Here is a 26430-nt window from a genome sequence, read left to right on the forward strand (position 1 = left end):
AGTGTTGCATGCTGTGTGTGGCATCTCTGCCTTTATTTTCCTTAATTTAAGACCTTGTCCTTAAAGCCTTGATATCAATCTACAATGCCTGCCAACTCACCTCTGAGTGAAAATAACAATTTAGCCTTGCCAACTCTCCCCTGAACAAAAGAAAAAGTCTACTCCTAATATAATTATCCACCAAAGTGATGTTTAGATTTTGTGAATGGAGAAGGAAGCCGTCCAATGTCATTGTGTAAGATTGAAATGAATCTTAATAAGAATGTTGACTATTTATTTCAATCACAGTTTAATATATTAGGTAGCTATGCTGTACGAGTGACAAGATATTGTTTTATTTTACTTTAATTTGTTTGCATGTATAAAGCTTCAATGTTCGTACAGAGCCCAGCCTGCATCTTCTAATACTCACTTTTAAAGTCCTAACTAGCTGTTTCTCAACCAGACTATCCTGTGTCCTGGTCTCCCTAACAGGTTCAAATGCAGCCTGGAGTGGAGATGAATCGTTGCATTGTTACCTGAAGTATTATGCGCTCTTTCCAACCTGGTTCTCAACATTTCTGTGGTCCTTTATATTTGAAATATACATTTCTCATTACAAGAAAATCAAGTCGAATGGTTATTTGAAATCCCTTTTGGTTTTGGTCATATCTGATCGGTCTGTTCCATTCTAAAGCATTGTATAATCACTCTGCGATGTAGAGCTCCCCAAAGGCCAGAACCAAGTGATTCTCACTCAGATGACACAACCAATACCAAAATACTACTATAACCTCTGCAAAGAAAATGCCCCTAGCCATTGGTCTGTTGCTTTTGTAATCATCTATGATCTGTTTGGACAGGCCGCCCAGGTGGTGCTGATCTCCCTGTTCGAGCTCAACACCCCAGAGTTCACCATGCTGCTGGGAGCGCTACCCAAAACCTTCCAGGATGGAGCCACCAAGCTGCTGCACAACCACCTCAAGAACTCCAGCAACACCAGCAGCAGTGTGGTAAGAGCCTGGAACCTAGTCTGGTGATATTGATGTTATATTATTGATTGTCTTATCGAGGGAGTGACACTTGGTCATTGATATCTCCATGAACTTGGAACAAAGTTGTTCTCTGAGAGTGCAGGCGACTGTTTGACCAGGCTGGACTTTCAGCTAACCTTTTAATTGTTTTGCATGGTCATTGTTTCCTGTTTTCCAGGGTAACAGAAGTACATGACGATTGCCTGGATATATCCTATTTAATCACAAATCCTCCAAAATTGTGTTTTACAGTAGCCATGCAAATGTTATTTATATCAATAATTTTTCCACCAATACCCATCTGTAGCCTCTTGGTTCATTGGTTCCTTGGTTGTCACTCAGGGCTCTCCAAGCAACACCATTGGCCGGCAGCCGCAACGCCAAACCCCCAGCAGAACGAGCCCCCTTACTTCTCCTACCAACTGTTCCCATGGCGGCCTGTCACCAAGGTATCCACCAACTCTGTATTCCATCCTCAATGTCCCTGTGCATGGCTTTGACCACCTGTGTTAAATAGATATCATAAATTTGCTAGGAACGAGGAGGGGGGGCATTATCAAAATGTTTTGCCTCTATTTTCTGTCTATAGGTGCGGACACACCAAAAGCGTATCCCGCGTACCATGTACGCGCGTAACGCAGCTAAAATTTTGCTTGACCATTTTATGTCAAAAATGGTCCTACATACGCAGCTACGCGCCTGTGGCTGCGCTGGATTTAGGAGTCCGAGGAAGGAAACCCAAACGCCGCCGTGTCTGGGTGCATGATAGAGCTTGAATCGGGTTGGATTAAATAATCTCGGATATAAATAACAATAATCGGGTTAAATAACTTCACATGGTGTGTCTGGTGTGTTTCCAGCATTCGTAGTGTTGATCGGCAGAGAAATAGTCCGCCAAGACGTTGAGGTTGCTTAGCAACCAGAGACTCTGTCCATGCAAGTGAACGGAGCGTTCACTCTTCGTCATAACTATCAAACCAAACATCCTTCACATTCACCGAGTGAACATTATGAAAGTAAAATGCACATTTCTCGCTAAAAATGTTTCCATAAACGCATTTAATGGCGTAACTATGTTACTATTTCCACCCAGAATAAAGAAAGATGTCGGCCGTATGCTTCTGTGCAAGGGTCCCTACTCTCTGCCAGTGACGTCGGGTCAAGCTCCACGCTGATTGGCTATTGCGGCTAAGTATCACGCGTATGAGCGTAAAAAGTTCAATTTTTTGAACTCCTCGCGTACGCGCCTCATACGCCCCTAACGCGAGTAAAATGTTGCTTGGTACGCATGATACGCGTGTACGCACCTCATACGCGCGTAAACCAATGCTTCCCTATGGAAAAATTGCCGATTTTATATGCGTGGTACGCGGGTAACGCGTTTGGTGTGGCCGTACCTTAAGGCTTTAATTATAAGTTATTATTATTGTGTATGTTTGTATGTGTATGTTTGTCTATGTGCTTAGCACCCAACTGGATGATGCATGGCTTACTGCACACTGACTTTCACACTGGAGGTTTCACACTAAGCCCCTGAGTTACTGCATGTCAGCTCCTCTTCTGCTGTTACTGATGCTCTCTATAAGCGGCTGGACAATCCTGAAACCTTTCTTCTTTTCCCTCCTCATCCTTTCTATCCTCCTCTTCTTCGCATTCTGCCCCTTTCATTTTCTCCTTCTCCCTGTCTATATCCGTGATCCCCTTGGTGGTGTCCCCCATATGCCCCCCTCTCCCCTCCCATTTCCCCTCACCACTACAGTCGGTTGTGGGGCTGTGGTGTCGACGGGCTTTCAAAGCCAAACGCCCCTGCCCCCCCCTTCCCTCCTCCTCCTCAGCCGCAGTCCACCCCCGCTGCGCCCTCCCACAGGGTGCTGCGCCGAGCCTACTCACCCAGGTAACTGAGGGTGGGGGGTGGGGGGGGGGGGGGGTTCACAGCCCTCCAGGTTACACAGAACCCTCCAACACCTCCTTTTTGTTTGAAAGGCCAAAAGTGATGCAAGTGTTTGAATCCATTCACAGCTAACCACGTCTAACAGGCAACATTTATTGTGTAAGTCCGGCGAAAACTGAACCCAGGGTCTTTTTCTGCACGAAAACAGATCAAATAAGCCTTCCAGACATTTTTTCGTTGATCAACCAGTATAGAGCTTGCCCGGAGCAACGCTAACAGCCCAAATGGCTGCATTGGCACGCTTCAAAACTGGCATTTTTATACCAATAATGTTGCTAAAAATAGCACTAAACCTCTGCAGTAGCATGACTAGGGTCCATACACATAAAAACGAAGCATCAACAATGTAGTAAGCAAACCTCGAGTTTATTATAAAATACTCAATTATCTAATGCAATACAGAAGGGTTAGTATACGTATACTTTGCTGTTTTTGGCAGTTTGGTGAAATATAAGTAGTTTGTAAAAACTTTGAAATAGTTTGTAAAAGGTCCCAGCAGCTTTCTAAGGAGCTCTGAAATGAGATCTCGAGATCTCACACGGAGCATGATGTCTATTGCCGGAAGAGACTACAGGTAGCGTCTTCAACCACATGTGCAGTGCGTCTTCCGGCAACAACGTGTCCCACATGATGTCGAAGAACAAAATATTTAGTCTGTAACTTACATAATGCAACTTATATATGCAACATATGCACAATTACATAAATTATTAAGTAAATTATAAATTGGGTCAGGTGCGCTGCCACATGCATGGCAGTGAAGGTCAGGGGTCTTGACGGACCAGACCCGAGTGGCAGAAGCTGGCTCTAGGGACATGAAACGTCCCCTCCCTATGGGGAAAGGAACCGTAGCTTGTGAGGCAGGTGGAGCGCTACCAATTAGATCTGGTGGGGCAAACTCTGTACCTGGTACCAGAATACCCTAGGCCGAAGATCGATGATCGATTTCGTGATCGTGTCATCCGATCTGAGGCTGCATGTTTTGGACACTCGGGTGAAGAGAGGGGCGGAACTGTCAACCGACCACCGTCTGGTGGTGAGTTGGATCAGGGAATGGATGAAGAATCTGGACAGAAACGTCTGGAGGAGGACCCCGTCCTAGGGATCTTCAACTCACGACTCCGGCAGAGCTTTTCTGGCATGCGTGTGGAGGTTTGGGGCATTGAGCCAGAGTGTGCAGTGTTCATAACCTCCGTGCTGAAGCTGTGTTGGTGAGCTGTGGCCTCAAGGTCTTAGGTGCCTCAAGGGGCGGTAACCGTGGTGGACACCGGTGGTCAGGGAAGCCATCTGACTGAAGAAGAAGGCCTTCTTGGATATGTTATCCAGGGAAACTCAGTAGGGCCGAGATCGTTTATTGGCCTGTGGCATGTGCCACCGCGACCACTGACATACCATGGCATATGCCGTTCTGAAACGGTAACTGCCGTTCTGAAACGGTAACTGCCGTCGCGACCACTGACATACCATGGCATATGCCGTTCTGGAACGGTAACTGCCGTTCTGAAACGGTAACTACCGTTCTGAAACGGTAACTACCGTTCTGAAACGGTAACTACCGTTCTGAAACGGTAATGCCATGGCATATGCCTTTCTGGAACGGTAACTACCGTTCTGAAACGGTAACTGCCGTTCAGCTGGAACGGTAACTGCAGTTCCCAACAATGGTATGTGACACCAGCATAACTCCTCCGTATAATTTCAAGACAGGTATTGCCATAAATGTAAAGGTATATATATTTGGTATTTATTGACACAATATCACAACATAACGCCGTAAATAAAGGGATTTACACGTTTCTCTCGTCCGTGCTGTTGTTAGGATATTTCCGATCTGTTTTGTTGTTGCTTTTGTAATGACAGATGCTTTTGAAAACAGCCGGACTTGCTCCGGTGACGGTAGTTATAGCCTAGCCTTCTAGGTGGCCATAGAGCTAGTCTATTGCTTTGTTCCAATATCCATACTATCCGCAGTCATTATACTTTATTTTAGTATGACTTCTTTTTTTATATAGTTTGAGTACGTAGTGCGTTGCAATTAAGATCAGGGCGAAAGGAAGTGTAGTGAAAGGACCCGGATGGTATACTCAAACGGTCAAACCGATGAGTGTGGATTGATGTACACCTTTCGTGCTCCACGGCAGCGATCTAATAGCTACGTAGCTGAAGAGGCGGAGCCAGGCTGAGCCAACGTCGGCGCATTTTCTTTAATAGGTCCATGCATTTTCCACGTATCCTGCATTAATGGAGTCATTTTGTTGTTTTAATAGCTTTATAACTACTATGTGTAAAGAGTTCACCGTTCAAAGCGAGATGTTTATTGCGGTTGCGATCGTAGTTTCCGGTTAGTACACCAGATCCAGGTCCCTATAGGGGTGGCACTGTAGGCTATGGCTAGACAGTCATCCATTTTTCCACTCGTGTTTTATCAAGATGTTCTAGTAGCGTAGACTATAATAAAGCCTATACTGTATGACTGCTTCAGCTCATAACTATTCAATAGGCCAAATATTAAGTTTTGCATTTGTTGTTATTGGTGTTTAACCAAATAATTTAAGCAGGCCTATAGGTTCCTATCATTTAACCCTGATCCAGTGTCATAAACCTTTCTATATCGACATGATCCAGTGGTATCATGGCATACAGGCCACCGTTTTTCCGCTGGCATGCCACTCATGTAAAATGGTATTACCAGTTTCTACTGGCACCTACCGTTTTTCCGCTGGCATGCCACTCATGGAAAATGGTAATTACCAGTTTCTACTGGCACCTACCGTTTTTCCGCTGGCATGCCACTCATGGAAAATGGTAATTACCAGTTTCTACTGGCACCTACCGTTTTTCCGCTGGCATGCCACTCATGGAAAATGGTAATTACCAGTTTCTACTGGCACCTACCGTTTTTATAAGAATGATTGTGTAGCTGTGAATCATGAGTGGTATGTGTGTATGAACGGGCAAATACCACAGGAAAGGAATATCTACTGGCAAACGGTAGGTGCCAGTAGAAACTGGTAATTACCATTTTCCATGAGTGGCATGCCATCGGAAAAACGGTAGGTGCCAGTAGAAACTGGTAATTACCATTTTCCATGAGTGGCATGCCAGCGGAAAAACGGTAGGTGCCAGTAGAAACTGGTAATTACCATTTTCCATGAGTGGCATGCCAGCGGAAAAACGGTAGGTGCCAGTAGAAACTGGTAATTACCATTTTCCATGAGTGGCATGCCAGCGGAAAAACGGTAGGTGCCAGTAGAAACTGGTAATACCATTTTACATGAGTGGCATGCCAGCGGAAAAACGGTGGTTCCAGTAGGAAATGGAACTTCCGATTAACATAATTGGCTTGCCAGCGGAAAAACTTTTGGCCTGTATGCCATGATACCACTGGATCATGTCGATATAGAAAGGTTTATGACACTGGATCAGGGTTAAATGATAGGAACCTATAGGCCTGCTTAAATTATTTGGTTAAACACCAATAACAACAAATGCAAAACTTAATATTTGGCCTATTGAATAGTTATGAGCTGAAGCAGTCATACAGTAGGCTTTATTATAGGCTACGCTACTAGAACATCTTGATAAAACACGAGTGGAAAAATGGATGACTGTCTAGCCATAGCCTACAGTGCCACCCCTAACGGAAACTACGATCGCAACCGCAATAAACATCTCGCTTTGAACGGTGAACACTTTACACATAGTAGTTATAAAGCTATTAAAACAACAAAATGACTCCATTAATGCAGGATACGTGGAAAATGCATGGACCTATTAAAGAAAATGCGCCGACGTTGGCTCAGCCTGGCTCCGCCTCTTCAGCTACGTAGCTAAGATCGCTGCCGTGGAGCACGAAAGGTGTACAATCCACGATTCCACACTCATCGGTTTGACCGTTTTGAGTATACCATCCGGGTCCTTTCACTACACTTCCTTTCGCCCTGATCTTAATTGCAACGCACTACGTACTCAAACTATATAAAAAAGAAGTCATGCTAAAATAAAGTATAATGACTGCGGATAGTATGGATATTGGAACAAAGCAATAGACTATAGCTCTATGGCCACCTAGAAGGCTAGGCTATAACTACCGTCACCGGAGCAAGTCCGGCTGTTTTCAAAAGCATCTGTCATTACAAAAGCAACAACAAACAGATCGGAAATATCATAACAACAGCACGGACGAGAGAAACGTGTAAATCCCTTTATTTACGGCGTTATGTTGTGATATTGTGTCAATAAATACCAAATATATACCTTTACATTTATGGCAATACCTGTCTTGAAATTATACGGAGGAGTTATGCTGGTGTCACATACCATTGTTGGGAACTGCAGTTACCGTTCCACCTGAACGGCAGTTACCGTTTCAGAACGGTAGTTACCGTTCCAGAAAGGCATATGCCATGGCATTACCGTTTCAGAACGGTAGTTACCGTTTCAGAACGGCAGTTACCGTTCCAGAACGGCATATGCCATGGTATGTCAGTGGTCGCGACGGCAGTTACCGTTTCAGAACGGTAGTTACCGTTTCAGAATGGCAGTTACCGTTCCAGAACGGCATATGCCATGGTATGTCTGTGGTCGCGACGGCAGTTACCGTTTCAGAACGGCAGTTACCGTTCCAGAACGGCATATGCCATGGTATGTCAGTGGTCGCGGTGGCACATGCCACAGGCCATTAAACGATCTCGGCGTCTCTCGGGAAACTCCTGAGGCAGTTGTAGGGTACCGACAGGCTCTAAGGGCTGCTGCCGCTGCTTTGTCTGAGACTAAGCAGCGGTAATGGGAGATGTTCAGAGAGGCCATGGAGAAGGACTTTCGTTTGTCACCAAAGTGTTTCTGGAAGACCATCCCGCACCTCAGGAGGGGGTAACGGGGAACCATCCAAGCTGTGTACAGTAAGGATGGGACTCTGTTGACCTCAACACTTTGAGGAACTCCTGTATCCGCCTAACACACCCTCTGTGATGGAGGCAGAGCTCGAGGCTGATGAGTGTTCGTTGTCAAATTTCCCTCGTGGAAGTCACTGAGGTAGTCGTCAATCTTCTCCACAGTGCCAAAGCCCCAGGGATTGATAAGATCCAGCCAGAAATGCTGAAAGCTCTGGGTGTTGAGGGGCTCAAAGTTGACACAGCTATTCAACATTGCGGTGAGAAGTCTGGTACAGGTCCCCTGGGAGAAACTGTGGGAAGTGCGTCGGGAGTATTGGGTGATGGGGTCACTCCTCAGGGCCATCCAATCTCTGTATTCCCAAAGCGAGAGTCTTGTCTTCGTTCTCGGCACCAAGTCAGTTTCGTTCCCGGTGGGTGTTGGCCTCCGCCAGGGCTGTGCTTTGTCACCAATCCTGTTTGTGATATTCATGGCCTGGGACCTTCAGCACTCACTGGATCAGCTCGCAGCAGAGTGTGAGGCGGCTGGGATGAGGATCAGCACCCCTAAATCTGTGGCCATGACTCAACAAGTAATAAGAAATAAGTCCTCAGCCTAAGTGAAGTGGGTCTTGTTCGCGAGTGAGGGTATGATGGTGTGTGAGATTGGCCGGAGAATCTTAACAGCGGGGGCGGTATTGCGTTCGCTCTACCGCACCGTTGTGACGAAAAGAGAGCTGGACAACGCTCTCGATCTAACGATTGATCTTCGTTCCAACCCTCACCTATGGTCGTGAAGGATGGGTGATGATCGAAAGGACGAGATTGTGGCTACAAGGGGCCGAGATGGGTTTTATCAAGAGGGTGGCTGGCGTCTCACTTAGGGATTGGGTGAGAAGGTCAGCCATCCGTGAGGAACTCGGAGTAGAGCCGCTGCTCCTCTGCTAAGAAAGGAGTCAGTCGAGGTGGTTTGGGCCTCGGTTTGGGGAGGAGCGCTCAGGGAAGACCCAGGACTAGGTGGAGAGATTATATTTAAACACTGGCCTGGGAACGCCTCGGGATCCCCCTGTCAAAGCTGGTCAATGTGGCCCGGGAAAGGGAAGTCTGGGGCCCTCTGCTGGACGGATTGAAGATGAGGATGAGGCAAAAACATGCCCCTTTTTTTACCCCTTTTTTCTCTAAATTGGGGACCTATTTCAGTCACAGTGAAAAAAAAAGGCATAGATAACTATGTTGACAATCATATAAGATAAATTACTTTAAAACCAAAGAATGGTCTATCTCGTGGCCCTTCGGTCTTCGATGAGGGTTTTATTTCGCAATAATATGTACAACCACCAGATGCCGCCGTTTCAATTCCATTCGAAAAGCATTATGCCGACTATTACGACTATTGTTGTGAACAGTAATACCAATGCATCATTTATCTTTATTTTTTGTACCTAATGGAAGTATGTTTTCTTTCCCTACGAGAGTTTTGTACTTTGCTAATGCATAATAATTTAAAATATATATCTATAAACTTAGCACAAAAAGTAAGGAAATTTGTGTTTGGTAGATTATTTCTCTGTGGTAACAATGCTTTTTTGCAGTAAATTTTATACCGTTGGAAAGGTAGCTTCGACAAGACGTCGTCTGGCCTCAAGAGAAAAACATGATTTTTGAGTAAAAACCTACCTTTAGTTTCAGCTTTTTCACCAGATTTTGTATTTGAGTTTTAAAAGTGATGTGTTCATCGATCCCAAGTACTTGTAGATGGATACAACCTCAATTTCATTACCTTGAGATGTTAAAATTTGCTGATTTAACACCTTCTTTTTGGAATTTGAAAATACCACAAGTTTGGTCTTTTCAGCATTGAGAATAAGCTTCAGTTGACAAAGCTGAGCCTGAACTCTTTAAAAAGTGCTTTGCATGTACTGAAAAGCCTCACTGAGCGTGGATGCACAACAATAATTTACACTATCATTCACATAGAAATGAAAAGCTGTATTTGGGACATTTTGTCCAAGGCTATTAATATATAAAGTAAATAAAAGCCTCCTGGAACCGTCACCTTATCGTGGTGGAGAGGTTTGTGTGTCCCTGTGAACCTGAGGGCTGTGTTGTCTGGAGCCTTGTGCTCCTGGTAGGGTCTCTCATGGCAGAGTGGTCTCAGGTGAGGGGCCAGACTAAGAATGGTTCAGAAATCCTCAATGAATAACGGAAGAAGAGGAGATGTGACCCGGCCCGGAGGAAGCCCGGGGCCCCCGTCTGGAGCCAGGCCCAGACGGAGGGCTCGATGGCGAGCGCCTGGTGGCCGGGTTTGCCACGGAGCCCGGTCGGGCACAGCCCGAACAAACTACGTGGCACCCCCCCTCTCTTCATCCCATGGGCCCACCACCTGTGGGAAGACCCGTTGGGGTCGGGTGCGCAGCCACGTGGGTGGCAGCGAAGGTCAGGGGTCTCGACGGACCAGACCCGGGCGGCAGAAGCTGGCTCTGGGGGCGTGGAACGTCACCTCGTTGTGGGGGAAGGAACCGGAGCTTGTGAGGGAGGTGGAGCGCTATCAGTTATATCTGGTGGGGCTTAACTCCACGCACAGTCTCAGCTCTGGTACCGTACTCCTGGATAAGGCTCTATTCTTCTACGGAGTTGCCCGAGGGCGTGAGGCGCCGGGCGGGTGTGGGGATACTCATAAATCCCCGGCTGAGCGCCGCGGTGTTGGAGTTTACCCCGGTAGACGAGAGGGTCGCCTCCCTGCGCCTAAGGGTTGTAGGGGGGAAAACTCTGACTGTTGTTTGTGCGTATGCACCAAACAGCAGCTCAGAGTACTCAGCCTTCTTGGAGACCCTGAATGGAGTCCTGTATGGGGCTCCAGTAGGGGACTCCGTAGTTCTGCTGGGTGACTTCAACGCCCACGTGGGCAACGATGGAGACACCTGGAGAGGCGTGGTGGGGAGGAACGGCCTCCCTGATCTAAACCCAAGCGGTCGTTTGTTATTGGACTTCTGTGCTAGTCATGGACTATCCATAACAAACACCATGTTCGAACATAAGGGGGCTCATAAGTGTACCTGGTACCAGAGTACCCTAGGCCGAAGATCGATGATCGATTTCGTGATCGTGTCATCTGATCTGAGGCCGCATGTTTTGGACACTCGGGTTAAGAGAGGGGCGGAACTGTCAACCGACCACCATCTGGTTGTGAGTTGGATCAGGGAATGGGGGAAATTTCCGGATAGACCTGGTAAGCCCAAACGAGTAGTGCGGGTGAACTGGGAACGTCTGGAGGAGGCCCCCGTCCTAGGTATCTTCAACTCACACCTCCGGCTGAGTTTTTCTGGCATTCCTGTGGAGGTTGGGGGCATTGAGCCGGAGTGGGCGGTGTTCAAAGCCTCCATTGCTGAAGCTGCTGTGGCTAGCTGTGGCCTCAGGGTCTTAGGCTCCTCAAGGGGCGGTAACCCTCGGACACCGTGGTGGACACCGGTGGTCAGGGAAGCCGTCCGATTGAAGAAGGAGGCCTTCCGGGATATGATATCCTGGAGGACTCCTGAATCGGTTGCAGGGTACCGACAGGCTCGAAGGGCTGCAGCTGCTGCCGTGTCGGAGGCTAAGCAGCGGGTGTGGGAGAAGTTCGGAGAGGCCATGGAGAAGGACTTTCGGTCGGCACCAAAGTGTTTCTGGAAGACAATCCGGCACCTCAGGAGGGGGAAACGGGGAACCATCCAAGCTGTGTAAGGATGGGACTCTGTTGACCTCAACTGAGGAAGTCGTCGGACGTTGGAAGGAACACTTTGAGGAACTCCTGAATCCGAATAACGCGCCCTCTATGTTGGAGGCAGAGCTCGAGGTTGATGGTGTTTCGTCGTCAATTTCCCTGGTGGAGGTCACTGAGGTAGTCAAACGTCTCCGCAGTGGCAAAGCCCCAGGGATTGATGAGATCCAGCCAGAAATGCTAAAGGCTCTGGGTGTTGAAGGGCTGTCATGGTTGACACGCCTATTCAACATCGCGTGGGAGTCGGGTACAGTGCCAAAGGAGTGGCAAACCGGGGTGGTGGTTCCCCTGTTCAAAAAGGGGGACCAGAGAGTGTGTGCCAATTACCGGGGTATCACACTTCTCAGCCTCCCTGGTAAAGTCTACTCCAAGGTGCTGGAAAGGAGGGTTCGGCCGATTGTCGAACCTCAGATTGAAGAGGAACAATGCGGTTTTCGCCCCGGACGTGGAACTACGGACCAGCTCTTCACACTCGCAAGGATCCTGGAGGGGGCCTGGGAGTATGCCCATCCGGTCTACATGTGTTTTGTGGATCTGGAGAAGGCGTATGACCGGGTCCCCCGGGAGAAACTGTGGGAGGTGCTGCGGGAGTATGGGGTAAGGGGGTCTTTCCTCAGGGCCATCCAATCTCTTTACTCCCAAAGCGAGAGCTGTGTTTGCGTCCTCGGCAGCCAGTCAGTTTCGTTCTCAGTGGGTGCTGGTCTCCGCCAGGGCTGCGCCTTGTCACCAATCCTGTTTGTGATATACATGGACAGGATATCGAGGCAAAGTCGTGGTGGGGAGGGGTTGCAGTTCGGTGGTCTGAGGATCTCGTCACTGCTTTTTGCAGAGGATGTGGTCCTCATTGGATCATCGGCCTGTGACCTTCAGCACTCACTGGATCGGCTGGCGGCCGAGTGTGAAGCGGCTGGGATGAGGATCAGCACCGCTAAATCTGAGGCCATGACTCTTAGCAGGAAACCGGTGGATTGCTTACTCCGGGTAGGAAATGAGTCCTTAGCCCAAGTGAAGGAGTTCAAGTACCTCGGGGTCTTGTTCGCGAGTGAGGGTACTATGGAGCGTGAGATTGGCCGGAGAATGGGAGCAGCGGGGGCGGTATTGCGTTCGCTTTACCGCACCGTTGTAACGAAAAGAGAGCTGAGCCGCAAGGCAAAGCTCTCGATCTACCGGTCGATCTTCGTTCCTATCCTCACCTATGGTCATGAGGGCTGGGTGATGACCGAAAGGACGAGATCGCGGGTACAAGCGGCCGAGATGAGTTTTCTCAGAAGGGTGGCTGGCGTCTCCCTTAGGGATAGGGTGAGAAGCTCAGCCATCCGTGAGGAACTCGGATGAGAGCCGCTGCTCCTTTACTTAGAAAGGAGTCAGCTGAGGTGGTTCGGGCATCTGGTAAGGATGCCCACTGGGCGCCTTCCTTGGGAGGTGTTTCAGGCACGTCCAGTAGGGAGGAGACCTCGGGGAAGACCCAGGACTAGGTGGAGAGATTATATCTCAACACTGGCCTGGGAACGCCTCGGGATCCCCCCGTCAGAGCTGGTCAATGAGTTTTGTCAGTGAGCTAGTTGACAAACCATCCCACAGTATAATCAGAAAATCCAATATTAATAAGATGCTGTATTAGAATATGATGGTCCACAGTATCAAACGCTTTAGATAGATCAATAAAGAGTGATACGTAATCAGGGCTCTGCAGTGTGCCCATTTCACTCGCATTTGCGAGTGAATATTTCGGCGTGCGAACAAGAAAAACAAAACCGGAGCATGCGTGCGAGTGACTTCTCCTAATGCTAAGTAACGCGTTAATACAGTAACATAACTACTTTTTCATGTAAAAAGTAAAGTTACGCACAACTACAGGAAATATGGTGACGAAACATAGTTCCTTTTTCAATTCGGTGCAACGTTTCTTTTCCCAGGGACAGATTTGACAGCGATACTGCGTTCTCAGGCAGCACGCAGGCGCGCAGCAAGCGCGCCTGCGTGCTTGCGCAATAGTGCCTTCACAAGCTCTCATTCCACACCGTACGAGACAGACGCCGGTAGCGTGAAGCTGTCTCTGCATATCAGACATTGTTACGCAGGCATTTTCCAAAGCCAATCCTTACGACAAAATGCCAGCGGTGGAACGAGATAACAAACGCCGTCGCTGTTTACCTGTGTAAGGACATGGTTCCCTTTCAAAATGTCGATAGAAAGGGCTTTAAAGAGATGGTCGAAACACTCGATCCCAGGCACGTGTTACCTGCCCGCACACACTTCAACCAAATTGAGATGCCAAAACTATACGGCAAGGTCTGCAAGCAAGTGGAGAAACAAATCCATACTATTAAACATCAGTGTTTTTCAGAGATGTAACTTGATTTCTTTTAAATTTTACCAGTATTTTACCTCTTCAGAAGCATTTATATCGAAATTAGAAGATAAAATTAACACAAGTACCGTGATATAATACCGTTACCGTCTATGCCTCAAATCACTATCGAGGGAAGTCAATCTTTTTGGAGCAAAAAGAACAGCTATTTGTTTGCTTGATTCAACTAACGTTAGCTCCCGCTTTTTTGATGTGATATAATCTACAATAATATTGTATTTTTAGGACAGAGTCAACGCCGAGTAGGCCTACTGCACGAACGTAGACCTTGCATAAAGTGAGTAAATTCTAACAACATAGGGCTATTTAGATAAATAATCCGGCACGGGTGTTGTCCTAGGCTAATACACCAACAGCAAATTTCTGTATAATAAAGGGCTACATTTTCCAAGTCTGTCATTTGAAATCCTTCCATTGTATTGTGTGCTACCACATCCGTAATGAATATTTACACTAAATCCCGCCCAGGGTAGCTCAGAATTCGAGTAGCCGTACATCCGATCAGTCCTTGGACCCCCCCCCCCAATTGCAATTTCTGCACGCTAATAAATGTTCTGAACAAAAACCTATTGTGCCCCCATTTTTTTTCTGTGCTCCTACATTTTTTAACTTAGGGGGACGAGTGCTCCTGAAAAAAAAGGTTAGCGTACAGCCCTGTACGTAATGTTCTTTTTTATCTAATGCTCCTATGATGTAATTTAAAACTTTCATGGCAGCAGTATGATGATTTTTTCGAAACCCTTGATGCACATTTAATATTTGGTGAGTATGGACATAATCTTTAACATGCTCACTGACCAGGGATTCCAGCACTTTTGATAACACTGAGAGGTTTGAGAGTGGTCTGTAATTATTTAAAATGGTTGGAACCCCTCCTTTTAGTAGGGGTCGAACATAAGCAGCCTTCCAGATCTTAGGTATTTTGTTTGAAGCCAATTAGAGATTAAAAAGATGTGTCAATGGTTCAGCTAATAAATCTGCTGCTAATTTTAAAAACCTTGGTTCCAAGTGATCCGGACCAGTTTTCTAAGGTTCAATTGCTTCAAGGCTTTGTGAACCTCAGCAACCGTAAAAGGGGTAAGATTGAAAGTGTTCAAATTTAAAGATTTCACAGACAAATGTGGGGCAGAATTGAACAGGAACCCAGAATGAATAAAATGTTATCATGAACAGCAATGGAATCTTTGAGTATACAAGATGGTAATTAATGAGGTTTTAGAAGCAGATAACGATTTAATTGCTTTCCAGAATTTTCTCGGATCATTCATATTTTCTGTAGTAATACTTAAATAAATATCAGATTTGGCTTTTCTGAAGAGAGAAGTACATTTTTTTCTCAGCTGCCGAAAGAGAAGCCAGACAGCCTCAGTGCCTGACTTTCTTGCCTTTGCCCAGGCCGCATTACGTTCATGAAGCAGGCCGGAAAGCTCAGCTGTGAACCAAGGGTTATCCCGACCCTTAATTCTAAACTTCCGCATAGGAGCATGTTTATTTAGAATTTCATGAAAGGCATCATTGAAAAATGACCAACCATTTTAACATCATCAATAAGGGCAATTCTAGCCCAGTCAAAAATATATGCGTCCCATAGAAAACCCTGCTCAACAAACATCTTCAAATTATGCCTTTCTACAAAACAAGGTTTACACTTAACAATCTTGGTGTCTCTTATTGCTGCTATCACAGAGTGATCACTTACATCTTTTGGGAAAACACCTGTGGCAGAGTATTTAAAAGGGACATTAGTCAAAAGTAGATCAATAAGTGACGACTTCTCGGGACATTTTGGGTTCGGTCTGGTGGGGGAGGTTATTATTTGTGTTAAATGTAAAGAATCACACAGTGCTTTAAATGCATCTGACACAGGCATCAACCAATCCCAGTTAAGATCACCAATCACAACAATTTCATTATACTGCAATTGTGACCAGTGTGGACATTGAGTTACCTATTGCAGATGGAGTCCTATAACAACCAACTATCATGATCCTATGGTCTTTCGAAACTTCCAAATTTAAGGATGAATAATAGAAGGATATGGGCACCGTGCATTGCTCATTTTCTTCCTGCCGAAAATTTTCACCTTTTTGAGCCATCACCAGTTTGCACCCCTGATACGAAGTGGGATACATTTCCATAAATATGAGTGGACAGGAGTTTGAGAATGAGCAACCATTCAACTATTTCATTAAATTTTTGTGACTGGGAGCCTTTATTGAAAAATCTTACTTTCAACCTTTGTAAAGAAGGGGTATATTTCACCGGGTTCTCCACATTTATACAGCCTGCATGGAACAACATGGTACAGCACAGTGTTCACAGTGACACCCAAACTAAAGCGACTTTTCAATTCTGCATTACTCAGGCTAGTATCTAGTAGTAGAGGATACGATAACTTAGACAATGCAGGGTACATGATTTGCGTTTTTCCGGTCATCTGAAATGAACAAAATGTGTGTCTTTCCGTCTGTCTGTGTATGTTCAGCATGACAGAGTACGACACAGAGAACATGAACTCTGAGGAGATCTACAGCTCGCTGCGCGGCGTTACTGAAGCCATTCAGAGCTTCAGCTATCGCAGCCAGGAGGACCTGAATGAATCCACCCGCCGAGAAGGCAAGAGGGACGACACGGTGAGTCCACTACTGGGACCAGTTTACCCAGTCCCTTCGCGCTGGGAGTGGAAACACTGTCACCACTAAACCACCTTCCCAATGTAAGGAAGGATTCAGCATGGAAAGAGAAGGAGAGATCCTCTGGGATGACATGAATGTATAAAGTAATAAAAATACTATTACCTTTGGAGAGAAAGTCAAATGTAATGTCAATGATACTGTTTCATATTTTTTGGAAGTGTTTTACTGAATAAAGTAAATCGTCCCATGGTCTGTTCAACATGTTTCTACCTTCCCCTCCTCCGCCAGGCCGGAAGGGAAGGGCTGGCGTCTGTCCCGGGGTCAGACGCCCGTCTGGACGCGGTGGATGGAGGAGGGGGTCGCACAGCGCTGGACAACAAGACGTCGCTGCTCAACACCCCGTCGCCACGCTCCTTCTCGGGGCCACGCGGCCGAGAGTTCTCCCCGTACGGCTACGGCGAGACCATCAGCACCTACGACAAGAGCGCCCTGAAGGAGGCAGTGTTCGACGACGATGTGGAGACCTTCAAGGACTGTGAGTATACGCCCTACCTTTGAACTGTTTAATGTTTCAGTTATTACGTTCCTAAATATGTTCCTAAAGATGTTTGCAATGAAAGATGTTTATTGATGCACAATTCTCCCGAACCCTGATGCCGATAGAACATATATGATGTGAAAGTAAATCTTTTTGTAAGGCTACTATAACGGTTGTCAGTGTTTGTAGGCTTGTTTGTTGTTTGTTTAAATGTTTTACTGAATGAGATGTACACGGATTCTAAGTGTGTGGCAATATGAACGCAGGCGTGCCCATTAAACATTTGAAATGTACATCATCCCAATTATTTCATTGGGAAGTTAGGAAACTAGACGGCATAATCAAAAACCAGGGGACTTTTAAAAATCATACTACTATATAATAGCAGGCCTGTCGGACAAGTTACTCCTCCACACCTGGTCAAGTGTGCATGTGCTAGGCAGCCCGCAGCTCATACACACAGACACAGCACGCACGCACGCACCGCACGCATGCACGCACACACACATACACTGCACACACATGTAGACACGCAGGCGCACACACGCACGTGCAGACACACACCACACGCACACGTGCGGACACAATCGTTGCAAGACAACGGCAAGAACAAGATAACAGCCCTACCGTCGACAAACTCCCAGCTGAGATGTTATGTCTATAGACTGCACTTTTTTGCTAAACTTTTAAACATAACTCACCTCCTTGAGCATCCCGCAATGTCTCGCGATATTGATGGGAGAGTTTGCAATGTCTTGTGATATCCTGGTAGAGTTTGTCGACCGTGGGGCGTTAAAACAGTCGCCCCGCCGTCGACAAACTCTCCCAGGTTGGACATTCTGTCTATAGACTGTAGAAATTGCGATATAAGAAGTCAAGAGACAATTTTTGATGTCGTCAACGCAACGGCAGTTTGTTTATTTTATCATATAAAAACCGTTAAATTCAAACATCACGCTGACGGGCATATCAACAATCGAGTCGTTGGATCTTTAAGAGACAGCGTCCCTATAACACAGAACGAAAACATGTTAATAATACAGCATGGTGAATTATGTCTATAGAGTTCACCACAAGACTACACATTGTCGCTAAAATGTAATATTACTCCCCTCCTTGAGCCTCCAGAAATGTCTTTACACTTTGTTGCTCAAACTTAATATTATTTCTTCCTCCTTGAGCCTCCCAAAATGTCTTGCGATATTGATATCCCCCCTCCCACCTGCTGACTGTTTTAGTTGTTTTATTTTTCTGATGATTTGTGTGTAGGCTATGTGTGACTATAGGCTACTGCTGCCTATCTTGGCCAGCTCAGTTGAAGAGATGTTTAATCTCAATGACATATTCTTCTGGTAAAAAAATAATAAATCTCAAGTCAGGCAACCAATGTACAATCCGCAATCTTGCCCTCACACCCCCCTTCGCCTCCTCCCCCACACAAGCATATGCTTTATTTCCACTACAGCAAGGTAGGTTGCTGCCTTAGCTGTTTTTACACTAAGTTTATTTCACTAAGGTGCTTCTGTAAATGAACACAATTTTCAGCTGTTCGTTATTATTATTTTCAACTAACCAATAGTTGGCATGCATTTTTTAATTGTCAATGCACTTTGAGCCCTGAATAACAGTAAAAGCTATTGAATAATTGATTTGCATGCATATTATACTACACTTTCCATTGATCAATCACCCCTGTAAACCATAAATTGACTCGAGCGTGTGAACAACATATCCTGACCTTTGTACCCTGAAAATCTCCTGAATAATACTATCCCTGAGGTAGTATTTTCTCCGTAGGAAATGTAAATTACATTATATGTGTAGATTGCTCGCTGAATGGTTAAAAATTATTTAAATGTGGAACGTCCAGTGTCATGGCGGAGTGAAGATGTCCCTCTTGAGCTCTCCTCGCATATTACATAATTTATCGGCTTAAAGCCTTAATTCTCGGCTAAAGGCACGTCTTTTTCCCCTCAACATCCTTTGTCACGTTACTGATACCTTCTAACCGGTTAACATGTCGAACAAACCCGGCAGAGGTAAAAACGCAAAGTCCGAGCAGTCCCTGCTAACAAATGCCTTTGCTAGCAAACCAACTACGCCGACCAATGCTGCTAGCGAACCTCCGCCGAGCAATGCCAGTGTGGAGCTATCGCACGGGGCTCTGAAAGAACTGCAAGAGGCCATCAAAGCTGATGTGGCCGCTATGAAGGACGAGATTTTCTCAGAGCTACGTTCTTCTATTTCAACCCTCCAAGCTACCGTTTCTGTGCACATCAATAAAATATCCGACATTGAAATTTCTCTGACGGACGTGGATGGGAGAGTGGGTGAGCTAGAAACTTGCTACGCTGCTTTGCAAGATGAGAACTCCAAGCTGTACGCTAAATTAGACTCCCTGGAAAACTTCTCCAGGAGGAATAATCTAAAAGTTACTGGTTTGGAGGAGAAAGTCAAAGCAAACCACCGCACTGCTTTTATGGAAAAGTTCCTGATCAAGGTTTTTGGAGAGGACAGTTTCACCCGCCCGCCTGAGGTTGACCGTGCCCACCGCACTTTAAGACCGCCGCAGCCGACTGGTCCCCTAGGGGCGATGGTGGTCCGGATGCACTACTACCAGACAAAGGAGCAGATTCTACGGATTTCGTACGAGAGAGGCCAGCTGACCTACCGAGGAGCAAAGATCAGCTTTTACCCCGACCTCAGCTCTGACCTATTACGCCGGAAAGCCGCTTTCCTTCCAGTCCAAAAGCAGCTGAGAGAGGCAAGAGTGAAATGCTCCCTACTACACCCTGCAAGGCTCCGGTTCGTTTTCAACGGGAAGAAGCAGGAATTTGCTGACCCCTCCAAGGCGGCTGCTTTTGCCAAGTCCAATATTCCTACGGCGGGCACGGTGTGGCATCCCGCCATGGAGACCTCGGCCTGGACGGGCCCGGGGTACTGTAAAGGACTGGGTATACCACCCCCACCCACCAGCCGGCGACGGAGAGCAGCCCTTTCGGCTCCCCAATCAGAGTGATTGGGGGACACCTGGCCGAAAGCCGAGGAGCCATTTTAAAAGGAGGCACAGCACAGCACAGCACGGGTCGGGTGCAGGAAGGAAGGGCTCGTGGCAAGGAGAGAGCCTAGAGGCCCACGGAGGCCCTAGAGACCGCGACTCCTTCTTTGGGGTGATTGTTTCACGTTGATTGTTGAATAAATGCCTGCCATGGCTAAAACCCGAAGGTCAAGCGAGTTTTGTCCGTGGAACCCGGTCCAACCGAGGACCGGGTTACCACACTTGGTGGAGAATGCGGGCATTGGAAGAACCCACTACGGACCCCCGGTGAAGTACCCCACCCAGACGGTATGCCGAACCCGGTCGGGACAGACGCCGCCGCTGCCGCGAGAGACGCCGCCGCCGTCGCGAGGGGTGCCGCCGCCGCCGCGAGGGATGCCGCCGCCGCCGCGAGGGACGCCGCCGCCGCCGCGAGGGACGCCGCCGCCGCCGCGAGGGACGACGCCGCCGCCGCGAGGGACGACGCCGCCGCCGCCGCGAGGGACGCCGCCGCCGCCGCGAGGGACGTCGCCGCCGCCGCGAGGGACGTCGCCGCCGCCGCGAGGGACGTCGCTGCCGCCGCAAGGGACGCCGCCGCCACAGCGCGAGACGAGGCCGCAGCGCGAGACCGGGACGTGATAGTGCCGTCGGCCTACGCGGACGTGGGGACGGGCCGGCCCTGCATGCTGGCGACATGTTGGGCAAAGGAAGCGTCTGGGTGCCCAACCGTACCTGCGAGGGTGATGTCCAAACGGACGCAGGACATAGTGGACACTGGCAGCATGGTCACCCTCCTCATGCCCGACCTGGCGGTGGGAAGGGAAGGGTCACCCATGGAGGTGACATGCGTACACGGGGACTCACGAACATACAAGACCTGTCACGTGGTCGTCCGGACACCACAGGGGGTGTTTACGGCTAGGGCAGGGGTCGTGCCACACCTCCCGGTGCCGTTCCTAATCGGGAGGGATTGCCCGATATTTCGCCGGCTTTGGGACCCGGCACTAGAGTCCCGGGGCAGGAGAGATGCGGTCGCCGCCGCGGCAGGAGAGGCAGCCGCCGCCGGCGCAGCGGGAGACGAAGCGGCGGGAGACGAAGCGGCGGGAGACGAGGCGGCGGGAGACGAGGCGGCGGGAGACGAGGCGGCGGGAGACGAGGCGGCGGGAGACGACGCTGCCGGAGACGAAGCTGCCGGAGACGAAGCTGCCGGAGACGACGCTGCCGGAGACGACGCTGCCGGAGACGACGCTGCCGGAGACGACGCTGCCGGAGACGACGCAGCCGACGCCCTGTCACGGCGAGATACCAGCCTGGGCGGGTCCCTCGGCTACCTGGGGCTTGGACAAAGGGTGGAGGAGTGTGGCATCCCACCACGGAGACCTCGGCCTGGACGGGCCCGGGGTACTGTAAAGGACTGGGTATACCACCCCCACCCACCAGCCGGCGACGGAGAGCAGCCCTTTCGGCTCCCCAATCAGGGTGATTGGGGGACACCTGGCCGAAAGCCGAGGAGCCATTTTAAAAGGAGGCACAGCACAGCACAGCACGGGTCGGGTGCAGGAAGGAAGGGCTCGTGGCAAGGAGAGAGCCTAGAGGCCCACGGAGGCCCTAGAGACCGCGACTCCTTCTTTGGGGTGATTGTTTCACGTTGATTGTTGAATAAATGCCTGCCATGGCTAAAACCCGAAGGCCAAGCGAGTTTTGTCCGTGGAACCCGGTCCAACCGAGGACCGGGTTACCACAACGGCGAGAAATGACGGGGAGTGATGGTATGTGGGTCTTCAACCTTATGTTGTAATTGACTGTGATCTTCCTACCCAAACCAACGTTTAGAACATTTCTAGTCTACTTCAACTTTAATCCAAGGCTATTAGTCTGAATATTACACGTTGCCAATGTTTACAGTTTGTGTGATGCTATATTTGAATAGCCTTACTTTTTCTTTTATTGTATTGTATTTTACTTTTATTATTATTTATTTATTTTATTCTCTTTCTTCCTTATATTAGTCTTTTGTCATACACTTATCATTACTACCGTCATTGTGACTGTGATTAAAATGTATGTGCTGAGTTATGATGAGTGGCTGAAAAGTTCAGTTCATCTCTTGGAACATAAAAGCACTGAACCACCCTGTAAAGAGTAATAAAGTGTTAGCCCATTTAGATCAACTTGGGGTAGGAATAGCTTTCCTTCAAGAGACTCATTTATGCAGGGCAGATGTTATGAGAATTCAGAGGAGTTGGGTGGGTAAGGTCTTCCATTCTAAGTTCAATTCTAAGGCTAGGGGTACAGCCATACTGGTACACAAAGGCGTTACCTTTGAAAGCGACAAAATAATTGCAGATCCAGATGGCAGGTTCATTATTGTTACCGGTCAGCTTTTAAGTAAGCCTGTCATCCTTGCTAGTGTCTATGCTCCCAACTGGGATGACTGTAACTTTATTAACAATTTTTTCTCTACTATCCCTGATGTCAATAATCATCAGTTGATTATTGGGGGGGACTTCAATTGTGTGCTCTGCCCCGGTCTGGACCGCTCATCACCCAACCCCCCCCCCCTTTCGAAAACTGCTGCAGCTATTAAAACTTTTATGGATCAGTATGGTATGGTTGACCCTTGGTGTTTTTATTTCCCTAAAAGTAGGGCTTTTTCTTTCTTTTCGCCAGTACAACATACGTTTTCTAGAATCTACTTCTTTATTTTAGATTCTAGGCTTTTACCCCTTTCCACCCCGCCTATTTATCACGGTATAGTTAGATCCGATCACGCCCCCCTTTCTTTTGAACTGAATTTTCCTGGTCAACCTGCCCTATATAAATCATGGCGCTTGAACCCTCTTTTGCTCTCCGAGGGTGCATTTGTGACATTCATTCAAAAACAAATAGGACTTTTATTGAAATAAATGCCTCGCCGGAAGTATCTCATAGTACCATATGGGAAACACTAAAAGCTTACCTATGCGGCCAAATCATTGGGTATGCTTCACACACTAAAAAAGCTAGGATGGCTAAATTAGAAGATCTGTCTGTCCAGATTTTGCAGCTAGACAACCAATATACCTCAGCACCCACTGCTGAACTTTACCGACAACGGATTAGTCTACAGACAGAGTTTGATTTAGCTTCCACTTCAAAAGCGGAACACTCAAATCTTGGCATACATTTTATGAGTTTGGCGACAAGGCAGGCAAACTTCTCGCTCACCAAGCCCGCCAGGCTGCCGCCTCGTGCCAGATAATCCATGTTAAGACCACCTCGGGCGTAGTGACCACAGACCACAAGGAGATCAATCATTCTTTTGTGTCATTCTATACCAATCTGTACATTTCCGATTGTGACAATAGCGCTTCCGATTCTTTTTTTCACAATTTGACACTGCCATCTCTTGTTGACTCTCAGGAAGGTGACCTTGATTCCCCTCTGACGTTGAAGGAGATTTCAGATTCCATTTTAAGTATGCAATCTGGGATATCCCCCGGACCGGATGGGTTCCCAGTGGAGTTTTTCAAAAAGTTTGCCTAGGATTTATCCCTGTTAATGCTGTCTATGTTTAATGAATCATATTCATCTGGTCATCTCCCTGAAACCTTGAATCAGGCCTTTATTTGTCTCCTTCACAAAAAGGGCAAAGATCCTTTGTGTTGTCAGTCTTACAGACCAATTTCCCTTCTAAATTTAGATTATAAAATCCTGGCCAAGACTCTTGCTAGGCGGCTCGAGAAAGTTCTCCCAGATTTGGTGCTGTCTGACCAAACTGGATTTATTCGTAGCAGACACTAATTTTCTAATATTTGGAGGCTTTTTGATATCATTTACACTCCCACACGGTCTGCAGTCCCCGAAGGTTTAATAAGCTTAGATGCAGGGAAAGTTTTCGACCGGGTGGAGTGGGAATATTTATTTATGGCAATGAGGAAATTCGGCTTTGGCAAGGATTTTATTTCTTGGGTTGAACTGTTATATGCCTCTCCCTTAGCTTCCGTTAATACAAATAATTGACAATCAAAATATTTCCCACTATATAGAGGCACGAAACAGGGTTGCCCCCTGAGCCGTCTTCTATTTGCCTTGGCAATAGAACCCCTTGCTGCTACCCTACATCAGTGCCAGGCGATTGAAGGGATAACCCGAGGGAATACTACACACAATTTTTTTTCTCTTTACGCCGATGATCTTCTTTTGTATATGGCTGACCCAGTAGCATTGCTGCATGTTCTGTCAACATTGGAACAATTTGGAAAGTTTTCTGGTTACAAATTGAATTTACAAAAAAGCGAACTACCCCATTAATTCAGAAGCTCCTTCTGCTGTTTTTCCATTCAAGACAGCGCCCTCTCATTTTACATACCTTGGAGTAGTAGTACCCACTCCTTCTGTAAGTTATCTAACCAAATTTTTACACCTTCGGTGTAAAAATCGGTCGGTGGTGCAAGCAGGATATAGGCCGGTGGCGTGCACTGCCTCTTTCGTTGGCTGGCCGGATTGATCTAGTAAAGATGAACATTCCCCCCAGATTTCTTTACTTATTTCAATGTATTCCGATTTTCATTCCAAAGCGAATTTTTTTGACACTGGATCAAGTCTTAAGTGCTTTTATGGTAAGATCCCTCGTATTCGTAAATCTTTTTTACATAGACCGAAAAAATTGGGAGGGATGGCAATGCCTAATTTCCTTTATTATTACTGGGCTAGCAATGTTCAGAAGGTTATGATATGGTAAGTGGTATGGTATGATAAGTGTGGTTCTGGTGTGGAAGCTCCTCCTTGGGTTTAATTGGAATCTTTTAAATTGCAACTCCACCCGCTGGTAACTGCTCCTTTACCTCTTAATTCTGGCTCCTTTGAAAACCCTGTTGTTGCCCATACCATAAAGATCTGGGTTCAATTTCGGAAACATTTTGGATTGCAAAGCGCTTCACTACAGGCTCCTATCCTTTCAAACCATCTTTTCACCCCCTCCGTGTCAGATCTGGCGTTTCGGGCCTGGCATGGCAATGGAATTAGGCTTGTTCAAGATTTATATCTAAACAAGATATTTGCTTCCTTTAAGCAACTGTCAGAGAAGTACTTATTGCCCTGTTCCCATATGTTTCGGTATCTGCAGATAAGACATTTTGTACAAAGCGGTCATCATCTCTTCCCTGCTCACCCACCAAGCACACCTATTGATATCTTTTTAGCAGCAGGCACTGATCTCACGGATCATCTCCTGGATTTATTGGGTAATTGATGCTATTAATCCTCAAACTCTGATGAATTTAAAATTTATTTGGGAACATGATTTAAGTCTGTCATTTGAAGGTGATCAGTGGGATTTAATCCTTGGGCGAGTGCACTCCTCATCTCCCTCTGCCAGGCATGGTCTAATTCAGTTTAAGATAGTTCACCGTCTTCATCTCACTAAAGAGAAACTAGCAAAGATATATCCAAACACCGATCCCACGTGTGAGCGATGTAAATCTTCTACCGCCACCTGGTTACAGATGTTTTGGTCATGCCAGCCCATCATTGCTCTTTTTGGGGTAATGCCCAGAGATACAATATGGCTTGGTTGCATGATGTGGTCGCTTTTACAACTTTGCTAGCTCGCCGCCTTATACTTATACTACCCACCATCTCATACTAGATGGCTAAAAGGGATCATGTTCTGTTTAAAGCTCGAAAAGATCAAATTCACATTGAGGGGAGCTGCAAATAAATTTGAAAAAGTATGGATGCCTTTTCTCACGTATTTTGACAACATTACCCAAATTACAGACTTGGTGGATTCGTAATGTATAGAGTAGTGCCTTGAGTGTTTATCTTATCCCTTATCAGAAAGAGTGTTTTATTTTTTTTATTATTATCATTATTTATTTTTTAGTTATGTTATATGATGTTATTCATATGCATTTAATTGTACATGAGGAGGGGGGGTTGGGAGATATTTCATTGCTGATTTTGTAATTGTTTTTAAAATGTAATGCAATGTTGCCATTGCTTTGGCAATTGAGTCATTTTTGGTAAACGCTAAAGATAGGTATTAGCATAACCCTAAAAGCACACATCATGCAATAAATTACAATGCATTAGTTCACAGCTGCATGCGTATATAGATTTTTTAATAATACGCTCTCTTTCGCCGGTAACGCAGTCGTTCGCAAAGCCTTTCTTCTTCATCGTTTATTCTATTTGTCGATAACTCATGCTCCAATCTTTCATCGATCGATGCTTAAGATTTTGTGGATGCAACGGAATACTACATGATGCATTA

At 46.8% G+C, this 26430-nt stretch overlaps 1 protein-coding gene across 1 annotated transcript in view; it reads left to right on the forward strand.

Annotated features, from left to right (window-relative positions):
- Positions 1-26430, forward strand: part of clasp1a (cytoplasmic linker associated protein 1a) — a 219670-nt gene that overhangs the window by 179277 nt on the left and 13963 nt on the right. Inside the window, exons 32-35 of the mRNA XM_060076665.1 lie at positions 843-992; positions 1356-1462; positions 16449-16596; positions 16888-17134. Of these exons, the coding sequence (XP_059932648.1) occupies positions 843-992; positions 1356-1462; positions 16449-16596; positions 16888-17134 (652 nt within the window). The remainder of the gene's footprint in view (positions 1-842; positions 993-1355; positions 1463-16448; positions 16597-16887; positions 17135-26430) is intronic.

Source organism: Gadus macrocephalus, chromosome 17, assembly GCF_031168955.1.
Source record: "Gadus macrocephalus chromosome 17, ASM3116895v1".
NCBI classification, from domain to species: domain Eukaryota; kingdom Metazoa; phylum Chordata; class Actinopteri; order Gadiformes; family Gadidae; genus Gadus; species Gadus macrocephalus.